Below are 26,861 nucleotides of genomic sequence, written 5' to 3' on the forward strand. Positions count from 1 at the left end.
CTTTTTGACTTATTCCCTTAATTAATCAGGGGTCACCACAGCGGAATGAACCACCAACTAATCAAGCAAATGTTTTACACAGCGCATGCCCTTAAAGTTGCAACCCAACAATTGGAAACACTCTCAGTCACACACATACACTACGTACAATTTAGCTTACACAATTCACAAGAACACGGTGAGAACATTCAAACTCCTTACAGAAATGCCAACTGACCCAGCTGTGAATTGAACCAGCAACCTTCTTGCTGTAAGGTGACAGCGCCGACCACGGCGCCACCCAAAAGCAGTATTTAAATCTTATAATTAAACAGAAAACGAGGCAAATAACTGCAAAAAGGTCCACCTTTTGAGAAAAAAGAATCCCCACTTTCACTAGGCTGACTATGGGACTGAGGTGTAATAAACACCAGATATAAACAGAGCATATACGCTCAGTTTAGATCCTGATAAAGAGCCTGAGATGACCTGAGTGTGGTGTGCCAGTCAGCATCTCATTGACTCTTGGCCTGTAAATAGTGAATCTTACCTCCAGTAGACCAGGACGGCCAGCAGCATGATGAGACAGAGCAGAGTGAGGGCAGAGACCACCATCAGAGGGATGATCCACTCCATCCGGCTGGAGGACGACACTGAGTCCCGGCTGACAGTGGAGATGCTGTTTCTCTCTGCAGGACGGTCAAATAACACCAGAGAAAGGTTGAAAAGTTGTTTTATAATAGATGGAGAGAGTTTAAATGCATTTCCTACATACTCAAGACAGCCCTTTTTGTGCATTTATCTTCCTTTGCCAAATTGTTTTGGAAACTATTGATTTGCATATATCAGATATTTTGCAGTAATACTTATACAGTAATAAAAGTTTCTTACTTTTTAAATGTAACTTTAATTGCATACATTTCCACATTTACTTACAGATCATGTGTTGAGCTTTTTACACTGGATATACTAATCAATTAAAAAGGAGAATCCAGAAAGCGTAGAACAACATAAGAAAAATAAATAACATTAATTATTAAATTAAATTAAATTAAATTAAATTAAATTAAATTAAATTAAATTAAATTAAATTAAATTAAATTAAATTAAATTAAATTCATTCATTCATTCATTCATTTTTCTTCGGCTTAGTCCCTTTATTCATCAGGGGTCGCCACAGTGGAATGAACTGAACTTATCCAGCATATTTTTTACACAGCGGATGCCCTTCCAGCTGCAACCCAGTACTGGGAAACATCCATACACTCTCAATCACACACATACACTACAGTGATTTAAGCTTACCCAATTCAACTATAGCACATGTGTTTGGACTGTGGAGGAAACCAGAGCAACCGGAGAAAACCTATGCAAACATGGGGAGAACATGCAAACTCCACACAGAAATGCCAACTGATTCAGCCGGGACTTGAACCAGCGACCTTCTTGTTGTGAGGCGAAAGTGCTTACCCCGGAGCCACCATGTCGCCATTTAGTTTTAATTTTTAGGTGGTATAATTTTTTTGTCTCTCAGGCTTACCAGTGCTGTATTTATTTAATAAAAATTTAAATATTTTCACAAATTAATTAATGTTTTTTATTTTTATTTTAAAGCATTTTAATATTTATATTACTTGTATAGTTTTAATAATGTACATTATTGTTGCTTTTAATAATTTAATCTGTATTCACTAAAAAAAAGTATTTTTTCATTTATAAAAAGTACATACATGTTGATACATATTATAAATTTAGACATAATTGTATGTTTTTAATCATATGTTTTAAGGTAATGAGGTTTTGTTGTCACCTTTAAATTTAACATAAAAGTAATAATTTCATCAATAAAAATCCTATTAACCCTTAACTTAAATAGTGGTAAATATATGATATTTTAAGAAAAATATTTCTGTGCATTTATACATGTCATAAAATATTTTATACATCTATTTTAATTTATTATTATTATGACTTTTAATATTTAAATATATTTAGATTTGTATATTTTAAATAGTACAGTACAGTGAAATGTAAATTGTTTTGCTGTCGTCATTAAATATAATTTTACTAAATCCCAAGCATTTAAATAATAGTACATTTATATTTTTTAATAATTATTTACAATTTGAGTTTATACCATAGTAATTGTAGTGTGTGTTGAGTGTGAGATGGGACACATATAAGAAATGTGTGTATTTTGTGTTGACAAAGTCTTTAAATGACCCCGAGTTACTTTTTGTGTTTATCGTTTTTTTCTTATCGCAAACACAACAGTAATCTGGTAGTGTTTGCAATGCTTTGGCTTTTTTGGGGTTAATTACTGTGATCTGATTGCAGTTGAGAAATACTGGGAAATCTTTGTAGACTGATGGCATTTCATGCCATTCAGCCTTATAATCTTAAAATGTCAGCAAAATCACCTGTTTTGTTATCACTTTAGACATTATGCAAGAGAACCATTCAACTACTAGCTCTAAAAAGACGTTGGTGAATTAGAAAAGGCTTCTATTGTTCTAACCGTCAGCTGCAGATGTGAATGAATGGCAGAAGAAAGTAGTTCCTCATACAAAAGGATTTTTAGACTCTCCGTGATTGATTTTCTTTTTTATATACACAACTATGTCATCGAAGTGTTGTATAAACGCAAAAGCACAATAATAGCAGTGCGATATCGCTGTATATTGTCACTAGTGGGATTCTAAGGCACTCAGCCTGTGGCCTCGTGTCAACTTACGCCTCCCACCAGTGTCAATATACAGCCATATCGCACCAATAGTATCTGGATGCAGCCTTTATAATGCAAGCTGAGATTCCATTATTTAGCGATGCAATGACAGACACAATGCACTCAAATGGAGCAAGTGACATCACTGTGAGGGGTAGGGTTTGGTGAGCCCATTAAAAAGCATTGGATGCAGCTCCGATTGCACTACACCAGGTCTGCATCCAGACCCCTCTCTATCGCAATGCTATTTGTGTGATAAGCTCATTTACACATATTTAGAGTAACAGTTATAACTATTAGCCCTTCTGTGAATATATATATATATATATATATATATATATATATATATATATATATATATATATATATATATATATATATATATATATATATATATATATATATATATACATACAGAATTATTAGCCCCCCTGAATTATTAGACCGTTTGTTTATTTTTTCCTCAATTTCTGTTTAACAGAGAGAAGATTTTATCAACACATTTCTAAACATAATAGTTTTAATAACTTATCTCTAATAATATATTTATTTTCTCTTTACCATGATGACAGTAAATAATATTTGACTAGATATTTTTCAAGACACTTCTATACAGCTTAAGGTGACATTTAAACACTCTCTGTTAAACACCATTTGGAAAATATTTTAAAAAGAAGAAAAAAATTGGCTAATAATTCTGACTTTAACTGTATATATATATATATATATATATATATATATATATATATATATATATATATATATATATATATTTATTTAAAATCTTCTCAAATGGTGTTTAACAGAGCCAGGCATTTTTCATAGTATTTGCTATTTTTTTCTTCTGTATAAAGTCTTATTTTAGTCTTATCCAGTTGTTTTATTTTGGCTAGAATAAAACCAGTTGTTAATAAAAAAAATAAAAAACATTTTAAGGCAAAAAATATTGCAAGGTCAAAATTATTAGCAATTATTCGCTCTTCTCCACAGATATTATTTTTCACAGCAGCTTCACAGCTCCCTTACCAGTGTTAATGTAGTATGGCCAGTTTGCTTTCTCCTCGTCACTCAGTTTGCTGCTTTCTGTAGAGCTGGAGGGAATCTGCATATCATTATCATCCTGCCATGTCGCTTTTGACGAATCCTCAGCATCCGGCCTCTCAGTGGCTCCAGAAACCTGCTCCTCCACTTCAGCAGGGGTCAGTGTAGAACTCTCAGCATCCGGTCTCTCTCGATCTCTGTGTTTAGATGTCGGGATTGGAGCGGTGGGCTTTTGCACTGTCTGCTTTTTATCCTTGACCGTCACATCTTTCCCCTTCTTCTTCTTCTCCTCATCTCTCTGTTCTTCTTCTTCCTCTTCCTCCTCCTCCTCTTCATCGTCCTCTTTTTTATGCTCTTCTTCTTCTTCGAGTTTGTTCTGAGTGTCGGTGCTGTCTTCAGATGGGCTGTTTTCGGCTGTTGGAGTGGCTGGATGTTGAGTAGGCGACGGGCCTGTATTTGTTGAATGCGTTGGCCAGAAGGATCCAGGAAGGGATGAAATGACACTGCCGCTGAAGCCCAGGCCGGCTAATAATGTGCTGGTCACCACAGAAGCGACGGTGGCCTGTCCTCCACTGGATGGTGGACCCATTCCTGTGGCCATAGAGACGAAGGAGAAGGGGAGGCCAGCCGACGTCCAGGTTGAAGAGCCTGAGCTGATGGGGGCCATGTCTGCTGAAGAGGCCGGAGAAACTGTAGGCTGAAATCAGATGGAAGAAGTGTGAATAAATAAGTGCATACATAGGTTTAAAAATGATTAGATGCTGAGCTGCATGATTAATCCTAAATGATTTAAACACCCATATTCAAAAAACATGCAAATGTACCCACCATTTATGGTTGCAAGTTTGAGTTTTAGACAAAAGAAGATATTTCGAAGAATGTTGGAAACCAGTAGCCATTGACAACTGTAGTAGTAAAATAATATACATACAGTTGATAACAAAATTATTCAGATTCACCATCCTGTGAATTTCCTTTTCCAAATATTACCCAAGTTATGTTCAACAGAGCAAGGGACTTTTCAAAGTTTTTCAAATAATTAATTCTTTTATTCTGGAGAAAGTCTTGTTGCTTTATTTTTTGCCAAAAGTAAAACAGTTTTACAAAAAAAAAAAAAAAAAAAAACATTTTAAGGTCAATTTTATTATCCACCTTAAGCTAAATGTTTTAGATGTATAACTATATTTTAAAAAGATTAGATGCTGAGCTGCATGATTAATCCTAAATGATTTAAACACCCACATCCAAAAAAATGCAAATGTACCCACCACTTATGGTTGCAAATATGAGTTTAGACAAAAGAAGATATTTCGAAGAATGTTGGAAACCAGTAGTCATTGACAACCATGGTAGTAAAATAATATATGTACAGTTAAAGTCAAAATGATTCGCCCTCCTTTGAATTTTCTTTTTCAAAAATACCCAAATTATGTTCAACAGAGCAAGGAATTTATCCCAGTATTTCCAATAATATTTTTTATTCAGGAGAAAGTCTTATTTGCTTTATTTTGGCTAAAATAAAAACAGTTTTACTTAAAAAAGCAACAACAAAAAACATTTTAAGGTCAATATTATTATCCCGCTAAAACTATATTTTTGAGGTGCAAAAGTAGATTTAAAAATGAGTAGATGCTGAGTTGCATGATTAATCCTAAATGATTTAAACACCCCCATCTAAAAAATGCAAATGTACCCACCACTTATAGTTGCAAATGTGAGTTTTACACAAAATAAGATATTTTGAAGAATGTTGAAAACCAGTAGCCATTGACAACCATAGTAGTAAAATAATAGATGTATAGTTGATATCAAAAGTATTTGCCATCCTGTGAATTTTTTTCTTTTTTTAAATATTTCAAAAACGATGTTTAACAGAGTAGGGAAATTTTTAACAGTATTTGCAATAATATTTTTTATTCTGGAGAAAGTCTTATTTGCTTTATTTCTGTGAGAATAAAATCAGTTAAATTTTTTTTTTTAAACCATTTTAAGGTCAATATTATTAGCCCCCTTAAGCAATATTTTTAAGGTGAATAGGTAGATTTAAAAAGATAAGATGCTGAGCTGCACGATTAATCCTAAATGGTTTAAACATCCACATGCAAAAAAGGAAAATGTACCCACCATTTATGGTTGCAAGTTTGAGTTTTAAACAAAACAAGATATTTCGAAAAATGTTAGAAACCAGTAAATAATGATTTAAGTAAATGATGACAACATTTTTATTTTTAATTGAACTATTTTAATTGGAACTAAAATAGCCAGGCCACACCAAGAAGATACCAAACAAGCACCAACAAAACCCAGCTGTGTTCTCGGTTCGTGCGTCTGGTTCAAAAAGCTGTGTATGAACACAGTATTATTTTTTCAGTGTTCACAAACATTCAAAATTGTAATAAAAGTGCAGGACTAACAGTTTATAGTTGGGTATAAACACTCGTGGCTGCAGTTTGGATCAAAATCACTGTTTAAAAGCAACTTGATGCTTTAAATGAAGGTCATTGCAAATACAATGTTATACCAGTAAGTGGTGACAAGCAACAATTACAAATAAAATTGTCAATCAGTTATTTCTTCAAGAGATTATTCAAACATTTTTTGGATTTATCCAGTAATGAAACAATTGAAGTCTTTATCTATGAGTAATTAAGAAGATTTAAAAAAATATATTAATGAATTAAATTATATGTAGCGTAACTATATTTCTTAAAAAATTTATTGAAGCAATTGTTATCAGAACCACAAGTAAATTATGTTTTCATTCTTGTTGTTATTAATTAGTTACTCTATTTTAATTAGTGGCTATATTAGTAACTTTGTTAAAAAAAAAAAAAAAAAACGTGATTCCGGTAAGACTTTATTTTGATGGTCCCTATTGCACACATTGTATTAACTTCAAGGTGCACTGCAACTACATGCCAATTAATTCTCATTTGAGTATTAGTAGACTGTCTGCTTGATATCTGTTGATATGCTCCTTCAACAGACATTTAACTGACTACAAAAAACTTTTCAAGTACATGCCAACTTACACAAACCCTTACCCCAACCGAACAGTCTACTTATAATCTATTGAGAATTAGTTGGCATGTAGATGCAATGTATCTCAAATTTAACATAATGCACTAAAGAGACCGTCAAAATAAAGTAATACTGTGATTTATAAATTATATAGATTAGGACAACTCTAATTAAAGTTACCCACCATGCCGGTTTTTACAATCCTTGTGCCTTCGAATATCCTTGTGGTGTTTGCTGGAACAAACCAAAGTATGACAAAAAAATATCCTCATTAGAGCAATAAATCTTACCAGAAAACTAAACCTAGCAATTAGCACTTTTGTATATGATATCTATTGGGTGGTTTATTTATTATATTTAATCTTATTTGTAATTTTCACTTAGAAATAAATGCAGAAAACTTTTAACTTCAAAAATCCGCCATACCTTTGAATAGAAGAGTCTGGCTGAAGTCACTGCGCTGGTCTCTCTGACACAAAGCTTGCACTCTGAAGAGATACAGGACATCTGGAGACACGAGTGTGATGACTGCCCTCTGCAGGACACAAAACACACACAAACACCATTCATGTAAATAACACAGCACAACACATTGATGGCAGAAACGTGGATAGATTCAACATATGTAACATCACATATTACTCAAATCTACACTGTATGCTAAATTTTGGCATGCAGGAAATTCCCATATACAGTTAAAGTCAGACTTATTAGCCCCCTTGAATTATTTGCCCCCCCTGTTTATGTTTTCCCCCAATTTCTGTTTAACGGAGAGAAGATTTTTTCAACAGATTTCTAAGCATAATAGTTTTAGTAACTCATCTCTAATAACTGATTTATTTTATCTTTGCCATGATGACAGTAAATAATATTTTACTAGATATTTTTCTAGAAACTTCCATACAGCTTAAAGTGACATTTAAATGCTTAACTAGGTTAATTAGGTTAACTAGGCAGGTTGGGGGAATTAGGCAAGTTATTGTATAACGATGGTTTGTTCTGTAGACTAGGTTTCTTCAAAGTTCTGTAGGATTTCGAAAAAATATATAGCTTAAAGGGGCTAATAATTTTGACCTTAAAATGCTTTTTTTTTTTAAATTAAGACTTTAATCTTACTTTAACTCTAGCCAAAATAAAACAAATAAGACTTTCTCTAGAAGAAAAAATATTATCAGACATATTGTGAAAATTTCCTTGCTCTGTTAAACAGCATTTAAGAAATCTTTAAAAAATCAAAATAAAAAAAAATCAAAGGGGGGCTAATAATTCTAACTTCAGCTGTATATACTACATTTTTTATTCAATAGAATTTTATATTCAGTAAGGATGCATTCAACTGATCACATGTGGCAATGAAGACATCTTAAAGACAACTGAGAAAACTGCAGTAATGTCCAGGGTAATTGTGATGTCCATGTCATAAATAAAAGTAAGTAAAATAAGTAAAAATGCTGAAAATGAAACGAGTGTCTAATCTAATGTAGCAAAATAGGATTGTGTTACTGTAACTTTGATCATATAAATTCAGCCTTGGTTAGCATTACAGACTAATAGGGACATCTGCTGTGCAAAACATATGCTGGAATAGTTGGCGGTTCATTTCACTGAGGCAACGCCTAATAAATAAGGGACTAAGCCAAAGGAAAATGAATGAATGAATGAATATATGTAGACTCACTGGCCCATTTATTAGGTATACCTTACTAGTACTGGGTTGAACGCACTTTTGCCTTCAGTACTACCTTAATGCTTTGTGAAATACATTTATCAACGTACTGTAAATATTCCTCAGAGATTCTGATCCATATTAAAGGTGCTCTATTAGATTGAGATCTGGTGACTGTGGAGACCATTTGGCTACAGTGAACTCATTGTCATGTTTAAGCAACCAGTCTGAAATGATTCACACTTAATGACATGGCCATCAGAAGGCCATACTTCATGATATAGCGATCAGAAGAGGGTTACACTGTGGTTATAAAGCAGGGGTGTCAAACTCAATCCCTGGAGGGCCGAAGCCCTGCACAGTTTAGTTCCAACCCTGCTCCAACACACTTACCTGTAGGTTTCAAACAAGCCTGAAGGACTCAATTAGTTTGATCAGGTGTGTTTAATTAGGGTTGGAACTAAACTGTGCAGAGCTGCGGCCCTTTTGGAACTGAGTTTGACACCTGTGCTATAAAGGAATGGACATGGTCAGAAACGATACCCATGTAGGCTGTGGCATGTTCCTTAGCTGACAGGAGTGGCACCTGGTGTGATCTTCTGCTGCTGTATCCCATCTGCCTCAAGGTTGGACGTGTTGTGCATTCAGAGATGCTCTTCTGCATACCTCAGTTGTAACAAGTGGTTATTTGAGTTACTGTTGCCTTTCCATCCGCTTGAACCAGTCTGGCCATTCTCCTCTGACCTCTAGCATCAACAAGGCTTTTGCACCCACAGAGCTGCCAGTCACTGGATATTTTCTTTTTTTCTGACCATTCTCAGTAAACCCGAGAGATGGTTGTGCATGAAAGTCCCAGTAGATTAGCAGTTTCTGAAACACTTAAACCAGGCCGTCTGGCGCCAACAGTCATGCCACTTTCAAAGTCACTTAAATCACCTTTCTTCCACATTCTGATGCTCCATTTGAACTGCAGCAGATCGTCTTGACCCTGTCTACATTCCTCAATGCATTGAGTTGCAGTCATGTGAGTGGCTGATTAGAAATTTGTGTAACGAGCAGTTGGTTAGGTGTACCTAATAAAGTGGCCGGTGAGTATAAACCCAACCTCTTGGTATATGGTCATATCCAATGCTTCATATCTAATAGACATGGATTAAAAGCCAACAAAAGTTGATTTCATGCTGTCTTCATCTGACCAAAATTAACTGTAATTTACTCATTTCTGAACTACACACAAATCCAAAAACCTCATCACGCAACACAGACTGACCGGATGTAAATCCGACCAAATCTTATTTTTCAAAACCCGAAATGTCAAAGCAAATTTGACATCTGCCATTATTATTGCTATAAACTGACACTTATTTATTGCGATGTCCTGCTCCATCTCTCCACGATCCTCTGCGTCCCAGAAATAGACAGACATTCATTTGAATTTCATATACGCTCGAATGTTGGGCTTGATTCGTCGGCACAACCTGTGACTGGGCTCAAAATTGAAATAAAAATGTAAATGCAGAGGCAAAAAAACGATGAGGGAGTCGTGATGGGATGTAGAGTGAAAGAAAGTAATTGGACTTTAACCGTGGCAGTTTTATCCCTCAACCAAATCCAAATCTAATTTGACCGAGGCTAAAAAAGACTGACAGCGCTCGTCAGAAAAAGCTCCTTCAGCCGACTGGACACTGTCTTTTTTGTCATGGATGCTGCGTGTGTAAGGCTGCGCCAATAAGGTGACTGACAGACATGGGTGTAAGTCATTCATTAGACTTGAGGAAAGAAAGACGAAATGCTGTTCGAGTCCATCAAATCGATGAGAGCAGTCCATCCGTCAGAATTATGAGGGAATATATACGAGACCCCAGCCACAAGAAGTGACACCATGCTGGAGCTTGTGTATCAAGGGTGCAATTTATATATATAATCACAAGTTGTCAGCTGAATTAAAATTCATTTTTGGTTTGTAACATTTGGTTGGACATCCTACAATCTGCTGAAGTCTGAAAAAATACTATAGTATTTAAAGTAAAATCTATAGGGTTTTTAAACCACACTATATTAAAGTATTCAAAGTAATCAGTTGTGTAATAGTTGATAATACATCAACCATAGTAATATAAACAAATGAACTTATAGTAATGAAACAAATGAACAATAAACAAAACAGAGTAAAAAACACAATACAGGGAAAACAATTGGAAATGCTCACGGGAAGACTCAGCAAGTGTGTGAAAATGCGAGGTGTCAAAATAGTCCAAGTCTGATTGAATCACAAGCTTCAGTGTAAATGTGTGACAGTGTCTGGATGATTGTCAGCTGTGGCAGGAGTGATGAGTGCAAAGACTTCTGGGAGCTGTGGTTCATATCCAGTGATCTGCAACTGCTATATATATATATATATATATATATATATATATATATATATATGAAGGTTTTTACAGACACAAACCATAGATGAAACTCGGATTATTAAACATTAGATCACTCCTCTTAAATTAATTTCTTGTTTATAATTTGATAGCCGATCTAAAGTTAGATGCACTGTTTAACAGAAACCTCAATAAAGTCTGTAAATTACATAAAATTATATGAGTCCACAGCTAAAGGATATTGTTATAATCTGGAGTATCATCATCATAAAGGGAAAAGTGGAGGTGTTGCTACAGTATATAGTAATATCTTTCTCTCAGCACACTTGTTTTTAAATAAAATTATTTTGAAGCAGTAGTTTTCTATTGACATGTTACATTAATGTCAACAATAAAAATGTAGAAAATGTTTGCAATTCCTAATGCAATCAGTCAACTGGGGATGTATGTTGATAACGACAAGTTAATTTTTCCTTTCCTATTGACCTGCAGTCTCTTATTACTAGGGCCAGACGGAATCTGCGGACGTTTTTTGCTATTTCTGCGTAGAATTTTGGTAAAAGTCTGCGGATTTCTGCGGAATTATTTTGGGAGTATCATAACTAAAACCTTAATATATGAAATAAAAAATAATATCTTTTTACCTTTTATTAAATCTTTAAAATGCAAATCCAATTAGATTCACTTTATTTGGTAAATAAAGCAAGTTTTTCATATAATATATCTAGTGAAAGACAGAAAATATTACTTTACAAACTGCATTGTACATAAATCAGATGAACATTTTCATATTAGTCAATAATATTACTGATATTAATTAAAAAACTGAATAAATATAGATTTACACACATTTACTCAAGTAAATAAACAGAATTAATGATGGGCTAAAAATCTGTGGAAAATCTGCGGAATTCTGAGCGCGCAGGTTCCGGATGGACCTACTTATTACTGTCTTTCTACAGTGCATTTCAATGTAAACAACTGCTGATAAACCTGAGCTCTATGACACATCTGAAGATTAGGAGCTGTAGTTGTGGAGGTGTTCCATTATAGTCTGTCTATCTCAGGAGTCTTCAACAGGGGGTCCGTGACTCCATATGGGGGTCCAGCAGTGGTACTGCAATTATTTGAGATTTTTGGAAGCTAGTACACATATGCTTGAAAGAAACATTCACTATTAAGTTATTTCTCACAATATAAAGTAAATATACAACTAAAATACTAAAACATTGTTAATTTTAGTAAAATAAATAAAACTAATATTTATATATGTACTTTCCATGATTATTCATTGTAGCAATACTTTTCTAAATTAATTTTAAATTAATTTGATCAAATAAATAAATAATTATTTATTTTTGTGATTTTTAACTTGATTTTCAGTATCATTACAGAGGCTTATCATTGTTAATGATAATATTTTGATCATAATGTTACATCATTTTATTAATTTAATAAAATTCATAATTTTGCTTTAAGTAGTTTTGCTTCTTTTTTTCTGTCTTTTTAAAAATTTTCTGTACATCAATTTGAACTGAATGAACACTTGAAATATTTAGCATGTGGCATTTTATGTCACCGCAAAAAATACATTTAGAGAGACCTTATACAGATATGATATATTTAATTAATATTATTTATTTTCAAAGTGTTAATTAGTTTATGTGTGTAGGTATCTCCCAAAACAGCGATTCAGAAATCAAATATGTTCTGTAATATTCCAAAAATATTTTTGTCCAGACTTCAAATGCTTGAACTGTAACTGTATACATTAATAGATACTATATGCATACTATTTAACACTGTGTATTGACCAAAGAATGAAAAAGGTCAAAATCAAGCTATGCCACTCACATTTTACCATTTCAAGCCACTGGATCACTAGTAGTGCTAAAATCATTATCAATTATGGCCGTGTGAATGATGCTTGCAAAAGCTTGACACTTAGAATGTTTATTTCTGCAATGATCACACAGCCTGTCTGGATCTTACCGTGCTGTGTTCGCTGCTCTGTGTGAAGGTCTTCTCGAATGGCATTTCATCCTTCACCCAGCTGTAGGAGACAAGGAAGCCGACAATAGGTGGGTGGTAGACGGCTGAGGGTCGGTCCCAGGTCAACACCAGAGCTGTTCTGTTCAGCGGATGCAACTTCATGTTGTCAGGAATGCTGCTGCAGACTGCATGAAGAAAAGAGAGGCAGAGTGGTGTAAGAAATTGGAGTGATATTTTATAGTTTGTGATCATGTCTGTCACACCTGCTGCAGTGCGCTCTGGTGGTTTTCAAGGGCACCAGTTTTTGTTTTGGTTTTTGTGTTTTGTATCCTAGTCATGTGATCACTCCTTGTTTCCAGCTGTCCCTCATTGTCTAATTAGTTCTGTCTTTATAAGCCCTGTTATGTTGTGTTTAGTTTGCCTTTGGATTTTCAATGTTCTGTTTAGGTTTGTCGTGCTTTATTCGTGATCTGGTTCACCGTGTTTGGTTTGTTTGTTTGTTCACTTTGTTTAGTATCATTACTATGTTTTTGGATACCTGTTTAGTTTGTGTTTGATTCACTTTTGAGCTTCATTTTTGCACTTCATGTTTTCCTCGATTTTGGTACCTTGTCTGTCCCTTTGTCATTTTTTTGGGATCTTTATTGTTTGGCAATCAATGTGTTTTGCTGCATTTGGATCTTTCCCTTGTTTTTGTGATACCCAGTCGTGACAATGTCGACATTACAATTGTGTGAGATTATGTAGCTTTTAGTATGAATGAAACAGATATATCAGTATTTCTGTGCTCACAACATCCTTTTTGGTAAAAATAAACTACCCGTGTGATCATGACCAAAACAATACTTCACTAGTGAACAACTAACAGTATGGGGACAACAACATTAATGTTGTGGACTGGCCTAGTCAGAGCCTTAACCTGAATCAGGCTGAGAATTTGTTAAGAGAGTTCAAGACATTTTTTGTAATATTATAAATGTATTTTTGGCCAGTTTTGATCAATACATCCTTGCTTAATTTTACAATAAGAATACTGCACTAGTGATAAAGTAACAATACAGGGACAACAACATTAACGTTCTGGAGTGGTCTAATCAGAGCCTTAAAGGCTGATTTATACTTCTGCGTCAAACGCACGCGTATGCTACAGCGTTGACGCATAGCCCTAGCCGTGGCCGTCGGCGTTACTGACGTGCACCTCTCAAAAAATGTAACTACACGTCGCAACGACGCGTAGCGCAAGCTCTGTGATTGGTCAGCTTGGTAGCGCTGACGAGTCTGGGTGGGACCGAGAGCCGCGTGAATGGTGCGAGCCTGATGGAGCGATCGTTTACAAGTGTGGAGTCCTGCACTAAGATACGGGGACAACAACAATACCATTTTGGACTGACCTAGTCAGAGCCTTAACCTAAACGCCTACTGAGAATTTGCAGAGATAGTTCAAAACCTGGTTTTAGACTCGGAAGCCTCACAATCTTTAACAAATAGAGTTTTTTTTTTGTGATAGAATGATTGGGAAACACTCCCAAAAGCACAAATCGTGTGAAGACCATTAAAGACCTTCTTCTATTAATTATTTAAGATAACGTTGTATTGGATTTAACACAAAGGGTGTGAAGAATTCTAAACATGGAGATTTCTAAATATTCAACAATAAATTGCCTATGAAATATAGTTTTACTTGTATATGATACATATTAAATGATCTTATTTCAGTTGTCATGTATTAAATATAAGGAGGCACTAAAAAACTTATAAAAATTAGTTACAGAAAACAACTTCTAAAAATAGAAAGTACCAAGGATAAGAATAGTTTTAAACACAAAGTTATAGGATTGTTTTGTCTCTCAGTAGATATATATGAATTATTCATATAGTAAGCACAATAAATACCAGAAAATGTTGTGATATAGTTTTGAGTCCATATAGCCCATCCCCAAAAACATCAAATCAAGGAGTATGAAGGTTCAATTCTTCTCATTTGATTAGGGATGTGTGTCTGGAGAAAAACAGGCCGAATTACGTGGCAGAACTGTGTTGTGCGCAGGTCCACGACGGCAGCCCTCAGGTGAAGCTAAATCTTTTATTGCTGTCTGGCTCACCAAAGCGTTCTCACTAGAAACTGCTTCAAAGTAGAAAATAATACATGAGTTCATCTCAATCTGCCTGCAGGCGCTCAAACAGCCTTGCAGTTTGAGCACGCATGTGTGGCTGAGGCCAAGTGTACGACCGTGGACACAGTAGGAAGTCTGAGTGAGTATATATACTGTGTGTGTGTGTGTGTGTGGTTCTGGTATTTGTAAAGATGTGGGGACACAAATGGATTGCCATAAATGTAGAAATGCCAGTCATTTTTGAACTTGTGGTAACATTATTTGGTCCTCATGAGGAAAACAGCTCATAAATCATACAGAATAAAGTATTTTAAATAGGTAAAACTGCAGAATATTACCTGTGAGGGTTGAGCTTAGGTGAAGGAATGGGTTAGAGGGGAAAAGGACAGAATATAGTGTACAGATTATAAAAGTCTATGGAAAAAAAACATGAACAATGTGTGCGTGTTCAACATATGATGCTGCATGTCAGATAAAATGCAGATACCCTGGTGAAATTATACTGCTCAGAATTTATATTATAATCTGATCAAATTTAGATCAAGATCAAATACAATTTGTTATATAGTGAAACATCATTACCATTTAAAATAATGTTTTTTATTGCAATATACTGTAAAATATAATTTGTTCCCATCATTCAAAGTTGATTTCTAAGCATTTAATTTGACCATTGCAACACTGTTACTAGAGTAACATTTGTGTGCTATTTTTATTTAAGATAAGTTTCAACCTCAAATTATATAAATAAAAACATACACTCACTGGCCACTTTATTAGGGTCACCTGTCCAACTGCTCGTAATGCAAATTTCTAATCAGCCAGTCACACAACTCAATGCATTTAGGCATGTAGACATGGTCAAGACAATCTGCTGCAGTTTAAACTGAGCATCAGAATGGGGAAAAAAGGTGATTTAAGATACTTTGAATATGGCATGGTTGTTGGTGCCAGACGGGTTGGTCTGAGTATTTCAGAAACTACTGATCTACTGGGATTTTCACACACAACCATCTCTAGAGTTTACAGAGAATGGTTGGAAAAAGTGAAAATATCCAGTGAGCGGCAGTTCTGTTGGTGCAAATGTCTTGTTGATGCCAGGTGTCAGAGGAGAATGGCCAGACTGGTTTGAGCTGATAGAAAGGCAACATTAACTCAAATAACCACTTGTTACAACCGAGGTATGCAGAAGAGCATCTCTGAATGCGCAACACGTCCAACCATGAGGCAGGTGTGCTACAGCACCAGAAGACCTCAACGAGTGCCACTCCTGATGATTCTCGACTTCTGCTGTGACATTTGGATGGTAGGGTTGGAATTTGGCGTCAACAACAGGAAAGCGTGGATCCATTCTGTCTTGTTTCAACAGTTCAGGCTGCTGGAGGTGTTGTAATGGTGCGGAAGGATATTTTCTTGCCACACAACGTCACAGCCTACCTGAGTATTGTTGCTGATAATGTTCATCCCTTTATGACCACATCTTCTGATGGCTACTTCTAGCCGGATAATGCGCCATGTCATAAAGTGCGAATCATCTCAGACTGGTTTCTTGAACATGACAATGAGTTCACTGTACTCAAATGGCCTCCATAGAAACCAGATCTTAATCCAATAGAGCACCTTTGTGATGTGATGGAACGGGAGATTTACATAATGGATGTGCAGCAGACAAATCTGCAGCAACTGTGTATCAATACGGACCAAAATCAGGAATCTCTGAGCAATATTTCCACTACGTTGTTGAATCTACGCCACAAAGGATTAAGGCAGTTCTTAAAGCAAAAGAAGGTCCAATTCAGTACTAGTAAGGTGTACCTAATAAAGTACCTAATAAAGTGTATGGTAGTAATAATAATAGTCACATTAATGAAATAACATATTATTAGTAAATAATATATCATGAAAATAATGCAATAAGCTAATTATAACCAAATTAAACACTAATAATACTGTTAATCTAAGCCAAGGGTGTACTGTAGATGTGGTTTTGAGCTTGTCCACATTCAAGCACTTCCATAAGCAGACTGCAGTGTAAATGCTTGTGTGGTGAAAATCTTTAAACAGCCACAAAAATCCATCTACTCAGGCTACTGAGATAAATGCATTATCATTATGAAATGTGTTGCAAAAAAGCGCACCAAAACAATACTTTTTTGCATTGAGATCAAATCACTGTGTTCTTGAGGAAGCAATGATCATAAAAGCGTAATCACATACCTCAAAACACATCTCGCCATGTTTCGATGCCTATTGTTTCCAGCTTCCTTGTTACGCTGACCTCACTGTTGGAGCTTTTTTGATGTGGCAGCCACCACAAACATGACCTTAAGGTCAGTTTCACAGCAAGACAGGCTTTCCAGCTCGTTTTTTAGCTATTTATCCACACACAGCATTATACTACTGTGTGATGTTACTGTCATTTCTAATCTGAATAGGACTGAGCTTTATATTGAGTTATATGTTCAATTTAGCGATTACTTTTTACAAATAAATTATATAGCATGAGGCAATCACAGAAAGTCCAAAATTAAAATTCAGTCATAATTTATTCACACTCAAGTTTGTCCAAACCTACAGAAATGTTCACAATTTATTTTAATCTACAATTCTTTAAGATTTTAGCTTAATAAACTACTAATTATTTCTACTAACTACTGCTTATTAATAGTAAGTAAGGTAGTAGCTGGGTTTAGTTATGATTAGGGATGTACTATAGAATAAAACTATACTTTATCCTACTATTAAACAACCGATATCTTATTAATAAGCAGGGAATAAGCAAGCAGTTAATAGTGGGAAATAGTGCTTATGTGAATTAAAAACTGACAATGTTTGTTTTGCTACTGCACACGATACATAATCCCGAGCACAAAGCATCATAATCTGGGGTGGGGGGTAATCCAAACCACTCCATTGACTTTGTTTGGTGGAGTGTATCTCCTTGACATTTCTGATGAATAAAAAAAATGGCTAAAAACTGCTTTGTGACGAAATGTAAGTAGATTCAGAAAAATGAAAATTCAGAATCAAGTTTTTATGACCTTTAGACCCCAAAGAACAGGGGGGGGGTCCTTTAGTAGATTTTTATTTTGCTTGCTGTATACCCTATCACACAACATCTTTTAAGCATTTGTCCTGTTTATGTGTTTCCCCACTGGGCGAAACCTTAGTTCTCTACTTTTGTATCCTTAAACACTCATTTGTTTAGAGATTGACAGATTATAGCAATTTAGTTTTGGATTTTTTAGCTTGTCTTCTTTACATTTTGTCACATAGTAACTTTTAGACATTTTTTTTATTTATTAATCAGAATTGTCGAGGCGTCATTGTCCCACAATAGAAAGCGACTTCCGATTTCATTCACTTTTATTAATTTTTAGACGTTAAAAACAGCTCATTATGCTGCTTGTTGTTACGAACTGATAATTTGTTGTTATATTATTCTACTTTTTATGTATAGGCATGATTGTAGAGCACATAGTTTGATTATTTTTAAGCTGTTTATTATCCCTCATAATTTCTTCCATAGGAAACTAAATCAGAAGTTCTAAAACAATTGCAAACACAAGCACATTGCTAAATAAGGTCAATAAGGCAGTAGTTAATAGTGTAGTTAATAACTGTGACAAGCTAAAGTGATAAAAAAAAACAATAGCCAAAGTTGTGGATTAGATTTGCACATGATGCCACAAGAGCAGATAAAAAGTTCTTTTGTTAACCACTTCACATACTGCAATTTAGACATTTAGACATTTTTTTTTAAGTAATCAGAAATGTCGAGGCATCATCGTTTTCGCAATTGAAATGGAGCTAGTTGGATTGTTTTCCATCCTGAAGGGTGTGTGGCCTAAACACACTCTGTCTCTCTATTGACCTTATTCTTCACGTACGAGCGGGCGCTGCCATTGGAATCTTTTTGTGCTTTTTATTATTCTTAGTCATTTCTCCCATAGGAAACTGAAACAGAAGTTCTAAAACAATCGCAAAATCAAACACATTGACAAATAAGGTCAATAAGGCAGTAGGTAATAACGTGAATTTGAACATGATGCCACAAGAGCAGCTAAAAAGTGCTTTTGTTAACAACTTCACATAGTAATTTTAGACATTGTCGAGGTGCTATCGTCCCGCAATATAAAGTCAATGGAGCAAGTTGTTTTTTTTTTCCCTCCTGATGGATGTGTGGCATAGACACACATTGTTTTTTATTGACCCTATTCTTTAAGTACAAGCAGGCACTGCCATTAGAATCTTTTTGGCTCGAGAGTAGTCATTTCTCTCATAGGTAACTGAGTTGGAAGTTCGAAAACAATTGCATAAACAAGCACATTGCCAAATAAGGTCAATAAGGCAATAGTTAATAGTGTGAATTGTGACAAGCTAAAATGATACCAAAAAAAAAAAAAAAAACAATAGCCAAAGCTGCAAGTTAGATTTTACAAGAGCAGCTCAAAAGTATCACTTCATGCATTTTTTCTAAAAAATTCACACCTTTTTAAACTTGAGACAAGAGTCTTAAAAAGATGAAGAGACCTGATTAGATTTAATCATGTCAATATGGACCCAAAATCTTTGAAGAATATTTCCAGTACCTTGTTGAATACAATCCATGAAGGATTAAGGCAGTTCTGAAGGCAAAAGAGGGTCCAACCCAGTAGTAGTAAGGTGTACCTAATAAAGTGGCCGCTGAGTGTATAGTAGCAATGTAGTAATAATGAATTAACATATTGTTAGTAAATAACTTATCATGAAAATATTGCAATAAGCTAACTACAACCTAATTAAACACTAATAATACTGTTGACCAAAGCCAGTTTAAACAGTAAACATGGGTGTAGATGTGGTTTTGAGCTTGTCCACATTCAAGCACTTCCAGAAGCAGTTGAAAACACATTCAATCAGACTGCAGTGCAAATGCTGATATTTTCTTATCATATTATTCTACTTTTTATGTATAGTCATGAACACACTTGATCGTAGAGCACATAGTTTGACTGTATTTATTATTCCTTTTCATTTCTCCCATGAGCAACTGAATTGGAAGTTCGCATGAACAAGCACATTGCCAAATAAGGTCAATAAGGCAATAGTTAATAGTGTGCATTGTGACAAACTAAAATGATACCAAAAAATAAAAACTATAGCCAAAGCTGCAGGTCTAATCTGACAAGAGCAGCTCAAAAGTATCACTTCATGCATTTTTTCAAAGAAATTTACACCTTTTTAAACTTGAGAGAAGTGAAAAAGTTGTTAATCATGCCCGCAGGAGTGTTGAAAAGATGGAGAGACGTAATTACACGATTGACGTCAAATGATTTGGTGGGCTGCGTTGATGTCAAGCTGGGCGGACCGCATAAGCGGCGCTTGATAAGGTCATTATGTGGAAAGCCTCTACTCTTAATGTGTGTGTATCAGCATTAGCGACCTGTCAACAAGCCCGCGATAAACATGTCTGTGGATCGAGAGGCAGATCGAAAGACACGAGGAGTGAGACGAGGACGAGGGGGTGATTAGCGAAAAGGGCATCTGCTGTGGATGTTCGGCCTCGAGAGCTCCGTTAGCACGGGTGACTCAGCGAGAGCCCATTATTTTCATCAGTTCAATCATCAGCATGCTAATGACTGCCGCCATTACTGTCCGGCAGAGATAACACGCAGGCTGATGATTCAAATTGACTCAAATCTCATGGCGCTTCTTTGGGTTGTGTAAGTCAACAAGCTGAACTGTCAGAAGAGGGTTTAGAGAGAGACTGTGTGCTTGATGTTTATATATATATGCATGTTTATACAGCACTATTTTCAATATTGTAACTATAATGTCTTAGCAGTAATAATTTAATACACATAAATATGACTATGCATTAAACAATATTTATTTAATAATTATGTTTCTGAATAGTATAAAATAAGTTAGTTAATGATTTATTGAACATTTATTTAAATGTTTTTGTAGTTTTTTTTATAGTTTTAGTTGTTTTAAATAAAATATTGAATAATAATAATAATAATAATAACAATAATAAAAGGAATGCAAATTAAGCATTGGTTTGCATAAACTCCCATTTTCTATACTTATAGAAATGTTTGTATTTGGTTTAGTGATTGATCCTGACAAAGATAAATAATAATAATAATAATAATAATTTTTTAAATAATTTAATATAAAAAATAAACAATTAAAATAATACGTATTATACAAGCCATAAATATTATGAGGTTAGCTTTTTCTCAATTTACCAATAGTTTATTTGATATTTTAACCTTTACTGCCAGAAAAAAAACTGTTACTGTTAAACTGGATCAGTGACAAACAATATTATTAGACAGACAAACAATATTATTAAGGAAACGATTCCCCTTGAGTTCATTACCTGTGTAATTTTTATGTCCATTAAAGCTTTTCATCAAGTCTGGACTCCTTACTTGGATTTTATTGATGTTTCTTTAAGCTGTATTTTGAGTTATGGTATGCCATAATTTAATTAATTTAATTAATTATTATTTTTTTTATGTATGAATATATTTTCATTTAGTTTTTTTATTTACTCATTATTATTATTATTATTATTGAATTTTATTAGTTTTATTTATTATAATTATTTTATTAATTATGAATTTTCTTTAGAATTGTTAAAATAGGCATTGTCTGTTGGTTTGTTTCAATGTGTTTCGTGATTAATAGTTAAAACGTTAACAAAAATCTCAATGAAATCTCAAGAATTGTGTTGTTTTAGCTCATTTTAAATAAGTAGTTTACGAGCAAAAAAAATATATATATATATATTAATATATATATTTTTTTTTTTGAGGGAACAAAACTTTATTATTAACTACTATTTACCCTTGTCAGGATTAATCATCCAACCATATTACTAACATTTCTTTTATAAACATGGAAAACGGAAGTTCATACAAAACCAATGCCTGATTTGCATTCCTATAATAATTCTTAATAATTCTATAATTAATTCTTCTTCTTCTTATTATTATTATTATTATCTTATAATATATATATATATATATATATATATATATATATATATATATATATATATATATATATATATACATACATACAAATATATAATTCATTTCCCAGATATGGGCTGCAGCTTGAAGGGCATCCGTTGCGTAAAACATATGCTGGATAAGTTGGCGGTTCATTCCGCTGTGGCGACCCCTGATTAATAAAGGGACTAACCCTAAAAGAAAACGAATGAATGAATATATATCATTCAAAGGCTTTTCAATTAATCATTACATTATTTAAATAACTTATTTTATAGTTTAATTATCATATATAATAATTAAATAAATATTTATTTTGATTTAATTTAATAATTTATTTAAAACCAATTACAATAAAAAGTATTACACAAACGACAACAAAAATTGCAATAGTGTTGGTTGATCAAACTTTATTTTAAATTATGTTAAATATATAGATATCAAACTGTCTAATTCATTCTTAATATAGTATCACCTCAAACCAGCCATATCACCCTGCAGCCCGAGACCGGTTACTCACTGAAGATAAGCAGGGTCGAGCCTGGTCAGTACCTGGATGGGAGACCACATAGAAAATCTAGGTTGCTGTTAGAAGTGGTGTTAGTGAGACCAGCAGGGGGTCCTAATGCCCCAGTAGGGAACACTATTCTGTCAGTGAGCATCTTTCAGATGAGACGTTAAACCGAGGTCCTGACTCTCTGTGGTCATTAAAAATTCCATGGCACTTCTCGTAAAAGAGTAGGGTAACCCTGGTGTCCTGGCCAAATTCCCTCCATTTGCCCTTACCGATTCGTGACCTCCCAATCATCCCCATCCATTGAATTGGCTCTATCACTGTCTCTCCACTCCCCCTATATCTGGTGTTTGGTGAGAGCACTGGCGCTGTGGATCATCCAAGTGGATGTTGCACAATGGTGGTAGTGTGGAGAGACACCCTCATGATTGTGAAGTGCTTTGGATGTGCTATATAAATACACATTACTATTTAAAAATTAATTTGTGCAGCTTTACAAACAAGATCAAATGTTCAAATGCATCCTATTCCAGAGTAGTAAAAGGAAGAAAGCATGGAATAAAAAACACACTATGATAAAAAAGATGCATCATTGCAAGAGTTTGCACAACCGCTTGCTTGGAAAATGGCAGAATTGCTATTTGGCCACACAGTGTTCATTTGTACGGGTTTATTTTTAGAGGGAATATTAATGCTGATTATTCCGCCTTTCGGCTGTGTTGCATCACTCCCGACTTCATCACAACCAATAGCAATCAATTCCCTCAGCCGGAGAGGAAAACAACGCTATCATTAACACACACAGTACAGCGAACCACAGCTCCTGGGCTCGACTCAAAAGCTCCAGTCACTGCATTAATAAATCCTATTTATTCAGTCTGTCTCGAGAGCTATGGATATCCCAAAAACAACCAGCTTTGCACTTTATGCATGAGACGAATGAGAAGAAATCCAAACAAGAGATCTGTGAAGGAGAAAAACTGAACTATTGTTTTTGGATAAGAGAAATAACCGCAAATGTTAGATCCATAAAGATTTTTAAGGAAAGAAAACCATTTCATTTGGTTTCTTAAAGAGATAGTTCATCTAAAAAAAATAATTCTGTCATCCTTTACTCATCCAAACTATTTTTTCCCCAAATCTCAAGTTACTTCCTTCTGTTGAACACACAATACATTATTCTGAAGAACGTTGGAAAGAAGCAGCTATTGACTTCCATAGTTTTTTTTGATTCTACTATGGATGTCAATGGCTGCTTTTTCCCAACATTCTTCAGAATATCTTGTTTTGTATTCAACAGAAGAAAGAATTGCAGAATTTTTAAAGTTTATTTAGAAACCCTTGTTTGAGTAAATGATGAAGAAATGTTCATTTTCGTGTGAACTATCAATTTAAATGATTATTGGCGATTTTAAAAATTACCTTTAGGAGGAAGGTTTACCCAAACCTTCCAAGATGTATAAGTAACTTTTTTCATCAGTAGAACATTAAGGAATATGTTAAATCAGTAGTTACCACACACTGAGAGTCAAAAAACATAAACCGGCAAAACCAATTGATAGATCAGGCGGGAAATTATTTACAGTACATTAACTGGAGCGTCATTAATATTCATAACCCTTCCGAATAAGGTCAAAACCCATCATATCATACAGTATTTGGGCCAATTCCTCAGGTTGCAATCAAACATGTACATTTACACATACCTAGGGCCAGACAGAATCTGCAGACATTTTTTTTATTTTTGTAAAAAATCTACGAATTTACACAGAATGATTTTGGGAGTATCGTAACTAAAAGTAAGTGAGGTTGAATTATTCAGAGAGAGTAAAGTCATTTGTGAATATAAAAATGTACACATTTTTGTGCAACAGTTTTACAGTTAATATTTTTGTGCTTAGGTTAGGGGGCGCTAGAAAATAACATTGATATCGGTACTGAAAGTACCGAAACCCCCCCCCAAAAAAACAACACCAATAATAATATAGTCAGCAAAATAACAAATTTGATGTTATTATTATTTTTATTATTATTATTGTTATTATTACTACTACTATTATTATTATTATTTTATTTATTATTATTACTATTATTACTATGTAAATAGATACTAATTTTATTGTGATATCAGTAGAATATTACAGGAGATTTTTAGTTAGTGGTTACTACACAATGAGAGTCAAAAAACAAGACAAAAACAAATCAATAGATCTGGCTGGATATTATTTACAGTACATTAACTGGAGCATCATTAATATTCAAACCCTTCCAAATATGGTCAAAACCAACCATATCAAATTTGGGCCAATTCCTAAGGTTACAAACAAACATGTAGAGTCATTTTCTGATGATTTTTTGAACTTACTTAAGCCACATGCATAGGGCGAGATGGAATCTGCAGACATTTTTTACTATTTCTACACAGAATTTTGTAAAAAAAAATAAATAAATAAAAAAATAATAAAAAAAAAGATTTTGGGAGTAACTAAAAACTTAATATTTAAAATAAAAAATAATACTATTTTAAAGGCCCAGTGAAGGACTGCCAAGGAATGGATCTACAACACGTTTGAAGAAGATCAACTGCTGGAGATCACAAATGAAGATGGCCTTTTAGGGTTCGTTCACATATTGGGTCTTTGACGGTTGATGGTCACCTAGCAATCTATGTACACTCACTAAATTAGTCAAGCTTTGATAAAAAGATTGGGGACAAAAGAAAAAAGTCGCCTACATGGATGGTCTAAAGGGTGAGCAAATCAACAGCATTTCTTTTTTGCATTTTGGGGCAACCTCTCTATTTAATCACCATCACTTTTGTATTGGTACAATTATCATATGAATAGAAATCAAATCTGCCTTTCTCCTCAATCAGTCAGACTCATACCTCGAGATGTTTCTGTGTCTGCGGCGCTGGCCATGGTCTCAGGCATCCAGGCATCCATTAGAGCCGATTTGAAGATTCGCCGGCTGTCGAGATCTTGAATGGGCCGATGGTTATTCCTCAGGTAATCCACAGACTTCACATGATCCTGCTGCTCTGTGGTGAAGATGGAATAAAACGCCTCGAGCTAGAGAGACAGAGAGAGAGTCATGTTATTATCCACTGGTTTGATCATGATTTTCCATTTCGTTTCATTATTTCATGCAGGAGAAACACGCGTATGATGCCACGTTACTTTTGGAAAGGAGGTGAAAAAAAAAGGTGATAGAGACGTGCATGATGGGAATTAATGGCTTTATTTTGTGTGACGATGAATAAAGCAGGCGGTAAAAACTGAAAGATTGAAAAGGATTAGTTAATCCGTGCTAGCTGTGTACACATCCAGAGTAAGATTTAGGAGTGAGGTTGATTTATTCAGAGAGAGTAAAGTCATTCCTGGATATAAAAATGTACAATTATTTGTGCTTCAATTTTACAGTTAATTTTTTAGTGCTTCGGTTAGGGGTCACTAGAGGGTCACTAGGCCCAAAATAAATAATAATAATAATAAAAAAATAATAATAAATAAATCATATAAAAGAAAATTAAATAAAATAAAACTAATTTAACTATTCTAATAAGAAAATGTACAAATAATGAAAATAATATTGATTGAAAAAACAAAACAACAATAATAATATAGTCAACAAAACTACAAAGTTGATGTTGTTATTATTATTATTATTATTATATTTAATATTGTTATGAAAATAGGTACAAATTTGATTGTGATAAAAAAAATCTTATAAATTAATAAATTAATAATATAGGTAGGTAACACTTTGAAATAATGGTCCATTACTTAATGTTTGTTAATGTAATTACTAACATGAACAAACTATTAATACTACATTTATTACAGTAATTATTCATCTTTGTTAACATTAGTTAATGTTATACAAGTTAAACAATATTAATTAATGTTGGCTCATGTTAACTCAACATAAATTAACTAACGTAAACAAGCACAACTTTGGAATTCAATAATTGCATTAGTTAATGTCGAACCATGCTTAATTAATGGTTTACAAGATTATTCATACTTTGGTAATGTTAGTAAATACATTCCCGAACATTAAGCAATGGACCATATTTTAAAGTGTTATCTATTGGTATTGTTATCACCTTTAACAGCGTCAACAACAACAACAATGAAAATAAAATAACAATATTGATATTGGTATTGAGATTATGCCATTAACAACACCAATAATAATAATATAGACAACAGAATTAAAAAATCTATATTATTATTATTATTATTATTATCATCATCATAATCATCGTCATCATGGATATAGGAACAAATTTGATTGTGAATTTCTGTAAATTATAAATAAATAAATAAATAAATAAATAAATAATAGTATTGGCATTGTTTTTATCACTAGCAACAACAACAATAGCAATACTACTACTACTGTACTACTAATATTAGTAATAATAACAA

General features: G+C 33.9%; 1 protein-coding gene across 1 annotated transcript in view; it reads right to left on the minus strand.

The window, feature by feature from the left end:
* ca16b (carbonic anhydrase XVI b) overlaps positions 1–26,861 on the minus strand; it is a 211,098-nt gene that overhangs the window by 51,599 nt on the left and 132,638 nt on the right. The window contains exons 8-13 of the mRNA XM_021477262.3: positions 25,316–25,499; positions 12,794–12,978; positions 7,193–7,301; positions 6,951–7,000; positions 3,731–4,442; positions 530–668 (exon numbers count right to left, since the gene is read on the minus strand). Coding sequence (XP_021332937.1) covers positions 530–668; positions 3,731–4,442; positions 6,951–7,000; positions 7,193–7,301; positions 12,794–12,978; positions 25,316–25,499 — 1,379 coding nt within the window. The remainder of the gene's footprint in view (positions 1–529; positions 669–3,730; positions 4,443–6,950; positions 7,001–7,192; positions 7,302–12,793; positions 12,979–25,315; positions 25,500–26,861) is intronic.

This window comes from Danio rerio, chromosome 6 (assembly GCF_049306965.1).
Source record: "Danio rerio strain Tuebingen ecotype United States chromosome 6, GRCz12tu, whole genome shotgun sequence".
In the NCBI taxonomy this organism is placed as follows: domain Eukaryota; kingdom Metazoa; phylum Chordata; class Actinopteri; order Cypriniformes; family Danionidae; genus Danio; species Danio rerio.